Source organism: Psittacula echo, assembly GCF_963264785.1.
Source record: "Psittacula echo genome assembly, chromosome: 4".
NCBI lineage: Eukaryota > Metazoa > Chordata > Aves > Psittaciformes > Psittacidae > Psittacula > Psittacula echo.
The window spans coordinates 111,479,199-111,496,310 of record NC_137738.1 but is presented as its reverse complement, the minus strand read 5'-3'; the positions used below and the strand labels follow the sequence as shown (position 1 = coordinate 111,496,310).

Below are 17,112 nucleotides of genomic sequence, written 5' to 3'. Positions count from 1 at the left end.
AGGTATCATCTCAGTGTGTCCATTGCTCATGCTCCCATACTGGCCCTAATGCTGATAATGTTCTGGGCCAAGCCCCTTCATTTTTCTCTACATCAGTTTCCTCAAGTGTAAAAGGGGCTGTGGAGGTCACCTATGAAGTGAACCCAGCCTTTGGGCACCAGGAGCACTCACGAGCTGATGCTTATGTACTGATTTTTGTATTACTTCACCCTCCAGACTGATACACCAGCTCTAGTGAGCAACGCATGGTGTTTTCATTTCACCTAATCATGCATTTAAATATGCCTTGCTAAAGTAACACCTGCCTCCTCCGTTTAGCTGGTTGAGTCATGGGTTGGGTGAGGGGGAGGTGCTACCATGTCCTCCTCTCTGGGAAAATGCATGGGGCTGATGTCCTTCTAAGGACAGCTTCAGAGATTGTGCTTTAGAGAACAAAAGAAAAAGAAGGGGGAAAAAAGACTTTAATTTTTGGAGTGGGTGTCTGGGAAAGCTGAGATGTCCGTTTGCATGGTCCACGGGAGGACTACTGTGAGGCTGAGCAGCAGCTTAGTACCTTCCTCCATCTGAACCACCCATGAGATGCTTCTGGGGTGCTGCTGGTGGAGGGCTGACTGCACCCAGTGGGGTACAGGTGGTGAAGAAATCACTGCAGGGGCTGAACAAACTAGACCCATGTGCAAGGAAAAGCAATGAAATTCACAACTGAGCCTGCAGGGTGCAATTCTGTCCTCAGTGGAGGGACAGCGGGAGGCTTCATGAGCTGCTACGCTCCTTTTTTGCCGTTATCTTCAAAGGGAGGTCCTCTGGAAGCACTGCAGTTTTTGTCTCTCACCATCAATTGATGTAGTTCGGTGGGGCTGATACATGTCCATCTGAGTGGCTGACTGCCAGCAGCACGCTCACCAAACACTGTGCTGGTGCAACAGTTCCATCTCTCCTTCTTCTCTGCCATTACGAAGTGCCTCTTGATTTTACATCTCTGCAAATACATTTTGGAAGGATAGATGTTTGCTTATTAACTTAAAGCAAATTACATTTCTAAGAACTGTTGGAAGAACATAATTTAATTGGCACACACGATCAGTCTGATTGATCGTGAATGATTGCACAGCCACCCCTTTACTCTGCCTCAGCACAGAGCAGCTAAGTACAAGCACACACCCACATCACTGAGCATGGAAAAGTATGAACAGGCTGCAAGGATGGTTCATTTTTAAACCATCATCTGATAGTGAGCCTTGATGGACCAAAGGCTGAGTTTGTAATGAGACAGAGGAATTAGCATGTTCTTTTAGAAGAACCCAAAAACCTGCTGATCAGGGTGATGTCTGCACCGTGGGTTACAGTATCTTATGTTTGACAAACTCTGACCTCCTGTCAGCTGGAGCTAAATATTAATTTGCTTAACCCTTCCAAGAAGGAATTCAGCATTGACTTGTAATCTCAAATATCTTCACGTGACAGAAGTCTGACTAATGACTTAATCACAGCTCATGGCACCGAGCCACGGCCATTACCCACGCAGGCATGCACAGCAGCACGTTGTGGCACCAGCAGACACCCAAGGCCCTGTCATCATGCTTGGTCCCTTCTGTCCCCAGTGAGGTTTGTCTAGGTGTAGGTCTGAATCCCTCCAAATCTCAGGGGCTGGATGAGAAAGGTGATGCTAACCTCTGTTCCGCAGCCTGGGAAGGCAGCTTGTTTAGAGAGGCTGAGGTTTTGGGAAGGACTTGGTAAAGTATCCTGATGGGCTGAACTTGGCATCCTAGGTCTAGAAGATGATCTGGGCATGGCCAGGAGATGCACTGGAGCCAGAGGGGGAATTTTGGACCAGCCATCTGCTTTTGGGGGTGCAGGGTGTTTAGCAGCATGGCCACAAGTCCAGCCAAGCCACTTTGGCTTGGGTTGTTTTATTTAATAAGATAGACAGGAGCAGTGCAGTGTGAATGAGCTATTGCAGTTGGGGCCATATGCAGCTTAGAGCAGCACAGAAACCTGGCTAAGAGCCTTTATGATTTCTTCATCGCTGCAGTGAGATCACAGGACCATACGTGCTCTGATGGGAACATTAGAGGGGACCATGTGTCAATTTATTTTATATCTGGCTCAGAAAGCCTGTTCGACACAAGTGCTGGAACAGTGGCTGTCAGAAAACAGAAAATAGTTGTTTAAATATCAAAGATGATTTCAGAGCTCCACTTTGCCGGGCAGCAGCTCCATGTTTCAGTTCTGGGAGGGGAAAAATGGTCTGAAATTAGATGGATCAGCAGAGATGATGCTCCACGTACCCACCCTTCCTTCTCCAATCAATTATCCATGGTGCTGGGTTACCTCAGGCCAGCTTGGCTCCCCCAGTAAATGAGTCTTTAATGTTTCAGCTCCCTGCTGTCTCCCCATGGAGTGGTACAAGCTTACGGGACAAGGGAATGTGTCAGGATCAGAGGGAAAACCAGCCCCCAGGCTTGCTGCTGGCAGCAAGCTGAGTTATAAAGTCCAGGTTTTAGCACCAGCTTCTCCAGACCTCTGGGCATGTCACAGAAGACTTTAAGCCCCGAGTGGTGGTTGCTCTTTTTCCATAGCAAGAGGCATGTGTTAAATATAAGGAAATACCAAAAGCAGCCACTAAACTCAGCTGTTTCCTCTCTTGTGTTTTTTAAAGTGGGGAAAGAAAAGCTTTTTGAAAACTGTTCCTCCTACAGGAGGAATGCTTTGTAATGATGATTTGTCTCTCGAGCTTCCTCTGAACTGTGTTTGAGAAAGAAATGAACCCTGAGGCATGATGGAGATCAGAAAAGGAACTGTGAGCGGGGCTAAGCCAGGCAGTTGTGAGAAGGATAAATGCTTGCCCAGACTTAAGAAGGGATTGGACCGATTCATGAAGCAGAAGTCCATTACAGAATCATAGAATCAGCTAGGTTATAAAAGACCTTTAAGATCATCAAGTCCAACCATTCCCCCAGGACTGCCAAGACCACCACTAAACCATGTCACTGGGGGCCTCATCTACACAGTTTTTGAACACTTCTAGGGATGGTAATTTCATCACTTTCCTGGAAGCCAAAGGCTATTCAGAACAAAGGTGCTAATTTAGAGTTAAATAAAAGAGGGTCCGCAATGGGACGCTGGCCCCGGCCCCACTGTGGATGCTGTAGATACTACCATGGGTCAGGGCCAGGCTCAGCTGCAGCACCCTTGAAGCCAGTGACTTGTCCCCAGGGCAGCAGGGATGCTGGGATAATGGAAATCCCTCATCTGTGCTTTGGCTTCTGAGGCTTCTCAGGGTGGCATGGCTGAGTAAAATCAGGAAAGAGCCTCCCAAGGGTCAAAGTGATAAGCCCATCAGCTACTACAGAAGAGTATAGCGGATGACAGTAGCCTGGAGCAGCTCTTGAGAGCTGAACAGGACCCCGTTCAACATGGGAAGAGGGACTGTTTGCTGTGTCAGGAAATGAATGATAGAGGCAAAGCTCTGTATGGTGAATGCTGAGCTCATTCTCTGCCCCCAGTCTTTCTTCAGTATCCTCTTCGGGTGCTTCTGCTGACTGCATCTAATTCCGATATGGCTTAGTAAAGCGAGCATGGGACAGCAGCGTGAGGTCTAGCAATCTAGCCCCAGTATGCCCCAGGCGTGATATTCACCTCTCCACACCTCAGTTTCCCCTAGTAAATTGGATAATAATGAGATCTATTAACACTGTCATGTTGCATCACACGTGTGGCAAGTGATTCATTACACGCAAAGCTCCGAGCACGTAAGGCAACGCACAGGGGTCAGGCAGCACCATGCTCATCCCAGCATGATGCCTGTCCATGAATGAGGTGGCTTTCCACCTATCCCTCACCTTTTTCCGCATCCCATCTCCCCCAGCTTTTTCCCCCCATCCTGGGGAAGGAAACAGCTGGACCCTGGGAGATGTGGCTTCTTTCCAGTTGGGACCCAGAGGGCTTTTGGTGCTGGGGATCATGCAAGGAGCTTCTCCACCACATCTTCTTGCTGCCATCACCTGCCATCTATCTCCCATGTGCCTGCACGCGTGCTCCTTACTCCCTCGATGGCCAAATCCCATGGGAAGCAACACATCCAGCTATGGGGAGATGCAGGTTGCGCTCCCCCTGCTCAAGGATGAAGATACGACTTGCCCTGTAGCAAAGGATTAGGGGATTCTGGTATTGGTAGCTCAGAAAAGAGGGGATTAAAGGATACCTCCATCAGAGGGCTATAAATACCTAGGTTGGAAATAAAGCAGAGATAATGGGCTGCTGAGTGCGAGAACAAAACCACAGCAAATCCAACGCAAATCAATAAACACTCCATGGAGAGCTCAGTTTTAACACGGGGCTTTGTTTGCAGCAGTCACCAAAAGAGGGGATGGATTTACCACCCAGGCTATTTAAATCTCAGGTGTCAACGCTTCTTTAAAAGAAAAACCGCCTTTGAGGCAAAAGCTATTTTTGGGATGCCCGGGTTATGCACCAGAGGTTAGAAGGGATGATCACCCTGACCCTTTTGTTCTTGTAATCTGGGAGCTGCAAGTTATATCTCTTAATCTCTCTTTAAAAATCCCAGGCCAATGAAACTCGGGTTAAGGACGAGTAGAGCTGTGCTTACACAGCTCGGCACCGCTCTCTCTAACCCTTGCTAACTCCTCCGTAGCTCTCAGTGTGACAGCCACAGAAGCATGTCCATTAACTTGCATCCCTGTCCATGGCAGGGGGCTGGAACTGGCTGATCTTTAAGATCCTTTCCAACCCAAATGATTTTATGATTCTACGATTCTATGACTTTGTGCGTCATGCTAGGGCAAGATAATGTTGTTTTCTGAGAGGTGCAGTGGCAAAAGACCCTTTTCCCTTAAAAATCAGTTTATTTGTTTATCACTAAGTACGAGAAAACAAAAATAAATTTGAAGGCCACAGCCAGGTTGTGATTTCCATTAAGCTATGGAAAACAGAAAAAAGTCATACAGAATCATAGAATCGTTAGGGTTGGAAAGGACCTTAACATCATCTAGTTCAACCCCCTCTGCCTGAGCAGGGACACCTCACACTAAACCATGTTACCCAAGGCCTCATCCAACCTGGCCTTGAACACTGCCAGGGATGGAGCATTCACAACTTCCCTGGGCAACCCATTCCAGTGCCTCACCACCCTCACAGTAAAGAATTTCTTCCTTATATCCAATCTAAACTTCCCCTGTTTAAGTTAATTTTCTCCTTCTTCCATTGCTAGAAGGGTCTTTCAGCTGAACTAGTATCTCAAGGTGTTTATTACAAGAAGATATTTTGTCCAAACAAATGCTCTTGAAGAACCACTACCACAGTCATCATCATCAGTACTGCAAGAGCAGCCTATGAAGCGGAGCGATCTCCCTGCCTTGCTCAGAATATGTTTTTATATATTTATTTAAGCACACATAGAGCAAGACTTATCTTGACAGGATCAGGGCAGCACACCACAGACTTTAATATCCAGGATTACTTATTTCACTCTGGCAAAGAAATGAGGCTAAAAATCCACAAAGCAGCACTGAGCGTGAGCCCGAGCGGTGTCAGGCTTGCACACCAGGCGTCAGCCGCTCCATTCAGTTCGTATTCAGTCCTGAGCCTGTGTAACAGCCATTGAGCATCACCTCTGACTCCTAGCAAGTGTGTTTCTTATTCCACCATTCTTTGTGTTATTAAAAGGCAGAAGGCTTTGGTTTGCAGGGATGGGGAGGTTTGCTCATGTAGAGATATTTCTGTAACGAAGAATTTTGAGGGTTTTGTTGTGTCTGTAAAGGATCCATCAGTCCCTCATTCAAATTCCCCAAGCAATGTGAGGCTCCCAAGCTTTAAACACGTGTGTAGCTGTGGCTGCTGGCCCTAGATCCTCACAGGTGGGGATTGCTGCCCCACCATCTATCCTCAATATATTGCCCCAGTGTTCCACCCTACCAGAACGTCAGGACTGAGATCCACAGATGTGCACAGATGTTTGGAAAGCGAGCTTATAATGGAGGAAGGGAGAGTGTTCACTGCATCCCTGCCCCATGGTGTGCTGCAGCCGTGCAGCCTAAGCGGTACCCAGCTTCCTGCATGGCCAAGCCACGTTCAGGGAATTGGGTGGCTATGGTTTGGGTTTTGCTTGCTGGGTCTGGGCTCCCTGTTGGCAGGAATCCCTGCAAACCCCCACAGATGTGATATGTGCATATATACATGCATGTATTATATATACACACATGCATATTTATGGATAAGTGTATGCATGTGCACACATATATACACAAATATATGAGCATGCATATATACATACATATACATATATATACACACATATGCACACGTAGATACATACCTATGTGTGTGTAGAGGTGGGCCTATGCAAACCTCATGAAGTTCAACAAGGTTCATAAAGGTCCTGCACCTGGGTCCAGGTAATCCCAAGCACAAATACAGTCTGGGAGGAGACTCAATGGAGAGCATCCCGGAGGAGAAGGACCTGTGTGTGTTGGTTGACGAGAAGCTCAACATGACCTGTCAGTGTGTGCTTGCACCTAGAAACCAACCATGTCCCAGCAGCATGAGCAGCAGGTCAAGGGAGAGGATTCTCCCTTTCTACTCCACTCTCATGAAATGCTTCCTTTGCAATCCTGCATCCAGCTTTGGGGTGCCCAACACAAGAGGGACATGGACCTGCTTGAGCAGGTCCAGAGAAGGCCATAGAGATGCTCTGAGGTCTGGAGCACCTCTGCTATGGAGACAGGCTAAGAGAGCTGGGGTGGTTCAGCCTGGAGAAGAGAAGGTACTAGGGAGACCTTAAAGCAGCTTCCAGTGCCTAAAAGGACTACAAGAAATCTGAAGAGCGGCTTTGTACAAAGGCATAAATGTGACAGGACAAAGGGGAACGGCTTTAAACTGAAAGAGGGGAGATATAGATCAGACATTAAGAGTAAATTCTTTCCTGTGAGGGTGCTGAGGCGCTGGCACAGAGTGCCCAGAGAAGCTGTGGCTGCCCCATCCCTGGCAGTGTTCAAGGCCAGGCTTGGAGCAGCCTGCTCTAGTGGAAGGTGTCCCTGCCCATGGCAGGGGGTTGGAACTGGATGAGCTTTAAGGTTCCTTCCAACCCAAACCATTCTGTGATTCTACGTTTCGATGTATACACACATATTATACATATATAGACAGACATAGACACACATATACAGACATATACACATAGGTACATATATATAGATATACATATTCACATACACACATATACACACACACAAACGTGCACATATATACATACGCACACATAGACACGTACCCACCCGTATACACACGCACACAGAGCAGAGCCCCTCGCGGCCGGGGAACTACAACTCCCGTCATGCCGCGGGGCAGGTGGGCGCGGCCCCGCGACGTGCGTGGTCCCGCCCCCGCCGGTGGGGTGCGGGGGCGCGCAGCGGCTGCCGACCCAAGGGGCGGGTGGCGCGGTGAGGCGAGGCGGTAGCAGCGGGTGGGGAGGAGGCGCGGAGCCGGTGTCGATCGGGTGTTCTCTTCAGCCGCTTCCCGGCAGCTGCAGCCGCTGCTTCCCGGCCTGTCGCTCGCCACACCGGCCTGCCGGAGCCCGCAGGGGCTGCGGGGAGCGCTGCGGAGGTTCTTTGCCTTTCCTCTCGCCCAGCCGGAGCTATCGTCGTTCGCGCGGCCGTGAGAAGACGGTGGACGAAGGCTGAGGCTGCCCCTTTCCTTTCCCACTTGCTCTGGGCCTCTCCGGGGGATTTGCTGCTGCTGGCGTGGGGTGCCTCTTCCTCCAGCTGCCTTCCTCCCGAGGGTGAGTATCGCTTCTGTCGCGACAGAGCCCGTATCGTGAGGGCGGGGGGGGGGGGGGCCGCTTCCTCCGGTTGCTTCGCCCTCCTTCTCCCCTGCTTTGTGCTGCGCCTCGGCGAGGCTGCCGTTTTGTTAGTCTTTACATTAATTCTCTTTGTCTGTTCTTTTTATCCGGGGTTTGGGGAGTTTGTTATCTTTTTTTCTTTTATTCTTTATTTCCCCCCCCCCTTTTTTTTTCTTGGTCCTTTTTCCCGTCCCCCCCACCCGGAGTTGGCCGAGCCCTGCTCCGGGGCTGGATGTGCTGGGGGAAGGAAGCTCTTTGTCATGGAGCGGCTGCCGAGCCGCCTGCTCTCGGGAAGAGCACCACTTTGAAATTAAAACAGACCAAGAACTCGCTCAGTGTTCGCAGTCCGCGGCTTTGCCGGGCTCGGGGGTGGGGTTTTGGGGCGATAGGGGCGAGATGTTTGTTTTCGGTGGGGAATGAGTCCCTCCGCTCCAGTCCAGGCTCCATTTATCGCAGCCCCCTGTGCCGGAGCGCTCAATAGGAGCTGCACGCAGGCGGGTGAAAACAAAACAAAGGGGGATTTTGTTTTGCTGTTGTTACCCTGCAAAATCGTGGTGGGAGAGCTTCCTTCTTTATTTTTTATCCCCTAGCTCGTCCGAATTTGATGTTGCTTCACTCCGGAAGAATCCAGATAGCTGGTAGGTAAGTTGTGTCCTTTTTAATTTTAAGCTTCTTGAGGGATTTGGAAGGCTTCTTTCACATCTTCAGGCTCGGCTCTTTTGTGAGCACCCTGGCATCCAGCGCAACTTTGGTCGGGTTTTTCTTTTCACTCTTTTTGCCTTTTTTTCCCCTCAAAATAGTTAAATAACGCGGTTTCAGGAGGAGCTGATAGAAGGGGAACAGTTCTGCCTCTAACAGCCATGGAAAAAGAGTTTTTAAAAGGCTGGGGAGAGGAGGAGCAGTTGTGTTTTCAGCTGAGTATTTCTTGCCTCTTAAAAAGGATATTTTAAAGCAGTTGCTATGTTTTTATACCGAAAGCTGGGCTGGTTTTCTTTTCCCCTTTGTTTTTGTTTTAACTACCCCCTCAAAACCTGCAGCTACTTCAGCTCTGCAGAATGCAGCTTCTAGAATACATGCAAGCAAAAAGCAGCCTAGCTGTACTGCTCTCGTGTTTCTGGCCTTTTAAAGGCCACCCATTTGTGTTTGCTGGGACTCCCCTGCCTTGAAAACACCACTCGGCAAGTAAAATTACAAAGCATTTCAGCTAGAGCTGGCGGCTTGGTGTTAGGAGAACGATGGGTTTATATTTTCCATTTTGAACACGCGCTGGGGGGAGCCGGGGGAAAAAAAGGCTGTTTCCGGTTTCTGTTCAGCAGCTTTTCTTGGGGGTTTTTTGTTACAAAGAAGCGGCCAGATGACCTGTTGATGATACATCTTCTGTTGCTTTTTGTGCCAGTTAGGTTAGTTGAAGATGAAAGCTTCAGCTTGAACAGGCTGTGTTGTCGTGTGGTCCGTGTGGCTTTGTAATGTTTTAGGCCGACAGTTTTGAAGTGAGTAATGTAGTTCAGGCGTCTGCACGGAACAGTTGCTCCTCTCCTCTCCCTGGCCTCCTTCCCCACAAGAAAAACCCCAGTTTGTAGAAAATGGAGCACTCGTAGTTAGAAAAATAGACCCATTTAGTGCTGTGTGAGATTAAGTGTCCTAACTCTTTTGAAGACCTATGAATGGCCTGGCAGGAAGCTTTAGGAATGCGTTTTGCTTGTATATAGGCAGCTACCTTAAGCTTAAACGTCTCCTATTTCAAATGAATTAAATTCATTTGAATTCAATTGTAGGAGCACCTATGTTATGCTGAATGTAGTCTTGTGAAGTGTGCATAATGTTTCTGTTCTTACTAAACACAGTATTTCTCAGCACCTCAGATAGCCATGCTAGTGTTCATCTTGGAAAGTAAGATTTTAAGTAACTACTAGTATTTAAGTTAAAGCAGAACTTCCGTAGTATAAAATCTGCTCTGTTTTGTACTTTGGTATCAATGCTGGTTTCTATTAAGAAAGTAGGCAAGGAAAACAGGATCCTTTCACTTCAGGATTTATAGTTAGCGATTGTGTTTGTAGATGAAAAATAGAGCATCATCTGCTTGGAGCCAGTGGTATTTAAGACATTTATTCATTTGGAAGGAACTAATTGCAAGTATATCTTTATATAAAATGTCTTCTCAGACAGGAACTCTGGAATACAGGAAAAGAGAAAACTCAAAGCTGTTTGTAGATGCTAATCTATGCCCTGAGCTAAAAAAGGAAGAATGAGGGTGTTTCATGAGAAATCAGTCACATTTAAGTGCAGCCTTGTAAGTGAAATTACACAGTTGATTAGGAATTCCTGCAGGATGCCAGTAGTTGGAGGTACTTGTTGCTAGCTGGTCACTGTGTGCGCCTGGCTGGTTCAACTGTAAAAGTTTTGACTGTACATCAAGAGGAAAAATTCTAGCTCTTTTGCTTCCCAGACGTTCATTCCTTAATCTCCAGATTCAAAAGCGTGCTGACAATATGTCAAAGGAAGTGACAGCAAAGAGATGGTGTAGGAAGTAGGTCGAGCGCAGCTAAATGCTGCTGAGTTTCAGTGGAAAAAGTAAGCGTGTTTCCGTCTGATCTGCTTTCTGTTTCCTTTCAATCTAGAGGTTAACAGGATGCACCAGTGAATCTCATAGTCCTACTATAGTCCCCCAATTCTCATGAAATTAATACTGCATCCCTAACCGGGCCTAGTTAGTCTGCCTGGATGGAAAGATTCATGCGGAAGAAGGTAAAATAGCAGCTTAGCTCTGATCCCGTGAGGTGCAAATCATGTCAGCTGGGCAAAGCTGAAGTGGCTCTATGCCTCTCAGAAGGCCATAGGCAGCCTGGGGTGGATCTCCCTCTCCCTATGCTGCTGTAGTCTCTCCAGTGTGTAGCTGGGGCATAGTGGTGTGTTCTTTATGGCCTTAATGTTTTGCAGTGGATGTGGCAATTAATACTCACAAGTGATTGTAAGTGTTTCTTGTTTAAAATGTTTGAATCAATATATTCAAAATTCAGGTAAGACAAAAGCTCTTTGGCATGCTAGAAATCATCCTGCAACTAAAAAGAAAGGCAAGCTTTATGCTGTTGCAGCATTTTCCTAAAAGCAGTAAATCTATTGACAATAACTTGATTTGCAGAAAAATTAGAGCCTTGAACTATGAATATGTTCTTTTCTAAGTATTCTGTATTTCTACTGATTGAAAAGGAGATCTTGTTTCAAGTAGGAAGAGGTGCTTTGCACAAGTCAGTTTGCACAGCTTACGGGATACCTAGGTGAGCCCTGTGTTGTAGACTTCTATTGCTGACCTGTGTCATGTGATTTGGAGCACCAAATGTTGCTAGCTGCTCAAAATTACCTTTCTGGAATAACCCTGTAGTCATGAATGGATGTGACACAGTTGACTGGAAAGCTCTACAGGGAAAGTCTGTTGTCCTATGCTGGCACCTTGTGCTGAAGGTAGGTTGTTATCAATACCAGTCCTGCTCCGCCAGTGTCTCCTGGCTGGCATACTAGGTGTCCATGTTGAGAGGTGGTGTTTTGGGATGTGGGCTCGAGTGTGAACTGTTCTGCAGCTTGTTTGATTCAGACTGAACTCAGTGCCTGGGTGGAAGTGTTTGGTTAAGGATTGACAGTATCCTCCGGTCCTTTCCATGCAGGAGCACAGTTCAGTTCCTGAATAGATAATAAAAGTTAATCTGCTAACTTTGTCTCTTAGTCCATGCTGATGAATTCGATGATACTGACTTGACTGCCACCCATGGTACTTATTGCTATAAATGCTGAATTTTGGACTTGAATCTCATTTACTCAAGAGCAGAGTGGACAGAACCTGGCATTGCACTTCTGGCTGTGGTTTCAGGATTGGGAGTGTCTTATAATTATACTCTTCTAATTGAAGGCACATGGTAGTTGTCAGAGTAGGAGCAGTCAAAACCTCTTACTCTGGTCCCGTAATTATATTCCTGTTGGGAAGAAGATTCATTCAGTTGACACATTGCAGTACTTTCCTTGTTCACCAGTAGAGTATGTTATAGAAGATTTTGGATATGTATCATGCTGGCTCAAAACACTTTTGATCCCTCTTGATGTTGTCTGTGCAGCTATGTCAACCAGATGTTTTTCTGTGCTGACCTGGTTTGTAGCAGATTAATTGCATAAATGTGTTTTTAGAAGGGAGAAGAGTGTTCCTTTTGGGAAAAGCTATTTTTTTTAATAGTACAGAGATACTTGGGCCAGAGGGGTGCTGCTTAGGCTATATTAGGGTGGGCATGTATGTGTTGGGGGCAGCAATTGCACCATCTAATTGCAAAAGTTAATCAAAATCCCAGATGTAGACAAGCTTTTTGCTGATAGAGTGCTTTTGTCAGCCTGTTAGTTTACATATTAAGTGTTCAGGGAGATACGTGTGGTGGTTTTGGCAGAAAAGCTTTGGTCACTAAACACTGCATTTCAATCTGTGTGTCTGTAACATTGTTGTAGTGGCTGAAACTCAATGTTGTAGACAGCGTGGAAATGAACAGCAAGGAAAGTAAGAAAAAGCTGAAGTTAAAAAGACTAGAAGTGATACAGAAAATATTTTTTATTATTAGGATAGTTGATAATATGAATAGCTACTAGAGAATGCTGCTCTGTGGTTTGATTGAGGTTTTGAGTGGGATGTATCAAAAATATTTTGTAGATGCTTGCAAGATATGAGATTGAAGCAAGTTGCTTGGTTGAGATTTTTTGGGGAGTAGTTTATTTGAGCTAGGACTTGAAGATGGGGAAAAAACCAAACAAACCCAACCAAAACCACACAAAAGAGGAAAAAAGAAACCAAAAACGCTATGAAGAAAACACAAAAACCTGCCGAGACAAAATTGTCCTTAAGTAGACCACCATCAATGAGTTTTTTCTTCCATTGCCAACTGATTCATCTGCCTGGATGTACTTAGTTGCTTGTATGCAGTGTGTCTGCAGCTATATAACCATTTGAACTTCATTGCAAATGTTTAAAAATACTTTTTCCTGAGCTGGAAAACCTCTTTTCTTTAATTCATGTGCAAAGTCGGGGGGATAGACATCAAATTCAAAGGGACTGATTTATTTTCCTTAAGACGGCTGTTAAGGTCTGCCATTGGCATCAGTGGAACTCAAGGTCTCCAAGAGTTTCTGGAGGCATAGCAAGAGCAAACTTAGTGATCTGATTTGAGCATCTCGCCCTGTCCTGCTTGCCCCTTCAGTGCTTCTGAAGCACTGTTTCTATTTTTAGTTGTCTGATGGTTTATCTGGAGTAGTGTGCAACTGGAAAGTAGCAGCTGTTGAGTTAGTTTCCTCCTCCCTTCTGCCAGCTTGTCCTCTAGGATGGTAACCCCTTGATCTGGATCACAGAATGATAGAATGGTTTGAGTTGGAAGAGACCTTAAAGGTTCTAACCCCCTGCCACAGGCAGGGACAACTTCCACTAGAGCAGGTTGCTCCAAGTCCCATCCAACCTGGCCTTGAACACTTCCAGGGATGGATTATCCACAGTTTCTTTGGGCAACCTGTTCCGATGTCTCACCAGCCTCACAATTAAGAATTTCTTCTGATTCACAATCATTCATTTTGTTGATCCGTGTTGTCTGAATTGTTTGTTGGGTCAAAGCAACCAAACTGGCATCTCCATGTTAGATCTAGCTTGAAATACTTTCATCCAGCTGGTCGTCTTTGCCCAAGAAGTGATCAGCAATGGCTGGGGCAGCACATGAAGTACGTATGTGGAACTGTGGGCTCTTGGGAAGGGAACTAGTTTGTCTGTGTAGCACATATGGCCCCCTTAACCATCAAGTCCATTGGAATGCTTTAAGGCAACATTAAACTAATAGGAAAATTAGGCTTAAGGTTATGTATTTCTAGCTCCTTTTCTAGTGTTAGGATCATGCCTCTGTGATGGTTACAGACCTGTCCCAGAGTGCTTGCTTTCCCTGTCCTCAGTTCCTTCTGCTTCTGAGGGTCAAGCAGTATTAACTAGTAAAGACTTGATTTTAAACTCATACAAACGTGAGTACTTCATGTGTATTTTCTTTGTCCTAAGACAAATAAGTCATGTTAAATAATGTTAAGTGGTCCCTGAGGAGCTCCTGCTCTTCCTGAATTGTTAATACGTATATTGAGATTTTTGGCAGATGCCACCTTGATATTCCTTCCACTTTCCTGAAGCACTTGCAGTTCAGCACAATATTTTTACAAGAATAAATATTGCCTTAATCATGGTTCGACACAAGATTCAACTGGGAAAACAAGTAATGGTTCTTTTGTCATATCATGTAGCTCAACTATTTGTTTGGTATAAGGATAAGGGAAAAATCCAAAATGCGTTGCACATGGAGGATTACTGTAAAGTAATTTGCTTCCTTTTAAAGAACTTGTTGCTTATTTTCCTTCTGTAATGCACCTCTTGGGATAAACTGCTAATTCTAAAAATATGTCAGTTCCGCCATTTCCCACTAATACACTTTTTCTTTGTTTGGCTTGGTTTGCTTTTTCCCTGAGCCACTTTAAATGCTCTGAGGAATGCTCAACATGGAAGAAATAAATGCATGTAGGTATTTGATTTGCTGTCTTTAGATTGCTGCTGGTTTTCATGGTTAGTGGAGGATGACTTTCAACATCTGTTCTACAGTGAAAGGGACTACAGGGGCCTCAATCCTTAGCTAATATCACAGGTGTAGGATATCTGCTTTCTCTTGGGTCTGGCTCCTTTCTGCTGGGCAAGTACTCTATTTTGAGTTTAGGAAAGGAAATGTAACATACTACCAAGGATGTCAAAATCTTCTGACGAACTGTAGAGTTCCTCATGTGTAGGAAACTTGTGGCTATTTGTGCATGGGAAACCAGAGTGATGGTAGTGCTGACACTTCAGATAAGGACTGCTTCCTGCTCCAATCTCCTGTCTCTGCACCTATTAAAGAGTTGAACCATTATGTATGGTTTTATATACACACACACATATGTATGTGTATGTAAGAGGAACTCAACTTCATCAGTGTTGTGGCCAGCGTATTAGCTTTGTCTGAGCCTTTCTGAGCAGCAGATGTGAAAACAGAGGAGGGCCTTGTACCTCACTGCTGACTAAGAAAGGCCAGGATGCTGTAGTAAAATGTGGGGGCTTATAAGCCACTTGTGACTTAGATGTAGCAACTGCTTTTGAATTTCTGTGCCTATATATACACTATTTATTTTTTTTCTCATTGAAATAACTATGCATATTTCACTGTTCTGAGATGCACATAGTTAGCAAGAGAAACTCCTACCTCTAGAGGGAAAGTGTTACAAGCTTATTTCTTGATAGCTTTCACTTACTGCAACTTTGGAGAGGAGGGAGTTCAAGTTGGCAGTGTCTAAACAGCAGCAGAGATAGGAGCCTGATCCAAAAGATGAGGGAAGAATTAACCTTTACCTTACAGCCAAGAGGGACTGGTTGTAGGGAGAAGTAAAGAGCTTATTTATCCTGTCAGTAAGCAAGGGTAGCAAGTGTCTGGTGTCTTTCAGTCTCTTAAGTGTCCACAACAGCAAGTATTGTAGGCATGCTGCTGCTATTTTATAGCTATTAATGAAGACGATTAGCAGTCAGATTTATCTGGCTGTTTTGTTACATGATTCAAAACCTCAGTCGTCAAGACATGGCAGTTTTAAAGATCTAGATAGTGCTTGGCTTACATATAGAGTGAGAGGGCATGAGAAGTTTCTTGCCTCACTCTGGGCAGATGTCAAGTGTAGCATTGCCTGTTTTCCCTTCTCTTGCTGTCCAGTTTCCCAAGGCAGGGCTGGTGCTGTGATCCTTCTATGCAACCACCTCGTACTGGCCTTAAAGACAGGAGGGGTATGTTCCCTCCTGAATCCCCTGGGAGATGTGGGAAAGGATGTGTAAGCCTTCCCATGTGTAATAGCAGAAAACCTAGCAAAGCTACAAGTGTGCTAAGCTCTCCTGTCCAGCTAGGAGCTCAGTGTGTGGGAGGTGGTGGGGAGAGGAACTTGTGTGCTGGGATGATGGATGATATCTCCAAAGCCCCAGATGGATGTTAGGCTTGTCTGCCCCCCTCTCCTCTGCTTTATTTTTGTCCTTATTTTTAATAAAGGTTAGAAACTCACAGGTGTGTTGATGTGTAATTTGCTAATATTTGGAGGTTGCCACAGAAATGAGAATTAGTATTCAGTTACTAATCAAATCTTGCTCTGCTCTGAGGCATGTAAACTAATGAAGTACCAGAAAATGTGAAGGTGGGTGAAAAAAATGATAGTGCAGTGTGAGTTCCCCGAGTTCATTCTTCCCATTTCTTTCTTCTGCTTCCACTGAGTCAGATGTTTAGAAGTGTCAGCATGACCAAGGACCAGGTACAGAACTTATCTTGAGATGCAAGCCTGATGCTGAGGAGGAAAGCACAGTGATTTGGGATATGGGGAGGTTATTTGTAACCTTTGTCACAAGTGGGATGGATTATAAAATGACAAATACTGATTCTCTGCCAATTGGCATTCACTCAATTTAGTATTGCACAAAGCACACCAATTAGATTTAATACAAATGTTCCCTCGGAAAGATCACCTTGATTTAATTTTTTTTCAGATGCATAAAGTAGAAATGGTCTGAGCCTCTCTTGTTTGTTCTTTAAAGACTTAAGTGCTATATTTCTAGCTCTTGGCAGATATTGTCCACAAGAACTTCATGTTCCATTGGGCTTATGCCAAATTTAATGCACTGTTTGTACTGAAAGCATCAAAACCAGACTTACTTTAATTTTAGATTTTATAGCTACCATTATTGATTTTTCTTAGAACTGTTCCATCCAATCTGCGATCATTTTAATTTCTTTCCCCTGCAGGAATTTGGGGAAGGATCTTGACAGTCTTTATTTGTGTGGCTGCGGACTGTTTATGTGAATGAGAGCTGTAGATCAGACATCTCTGCAGTGGCCAAACTCTCCATTTATAGAAGCTACATCAGCACGCTACATTATTTGTGAACTCTTGTCTTTAATACTGACTGGTCTACTGTGACTAAAGGTAGTATAAACACAGTCCATTGAGTGTCTTTCAAGGAACTCAAATTTGATAAAAAGCTGAGATGGGAAAGTAATGTTACAATGAACTAAACATACCAAAAATTGCAAACTTTAATTTTGCAGTGCTTGTAGGCTGTATGAATTGAAGTCTGCTTTTAAGACCTTGGACTCTGTAATAGCACAAATAGGAGCTATGGTAGGTGGACAAAGAAAGGAAGGAAATAGCTGAGG

The 17,112-nt window shown here is 45.2% G+C and overlaps 1 protein-coding gene across 7 annotated transcripts in view; it reads left to right on the top strand.

Moving 5' to 3' along the window:
• Nucleotides 1-7,454: 7,454 nt before the first annotated feature.
• The window catches only part of PELI1 (pellino E3 ubiquitin protein ligase 1), a 44,829-nt gene continuing 35,171 nt past the window's right edge, over nt 7,455-17,112 (top strand). For 2 of the 7 annotated variants that reach the window (XM_080615485.1, XM_080615480.1), the window contains exons 1-2: nt 7,455-7,795; nt 8,446-8,497. Coding sequence is in view for 2 of the 7 variants with exons in the window: in XM_080615483.1 (XP_080471609.1) it covers nt 8,460-8,493 (34 nt within the window). In the remaining 5 variants the exon portion in view is untranslated. Of the gene's footprint in view, nt 7,796-8,445; nt 8,498-11,179; nt 11,315-17,112 lie in introns of those variants that run through there. The other 5 variants (XM_080615483.1, XM_080615486.1, XM_080615482.1 and 2 more) reach the window with 5 other exon arrangements.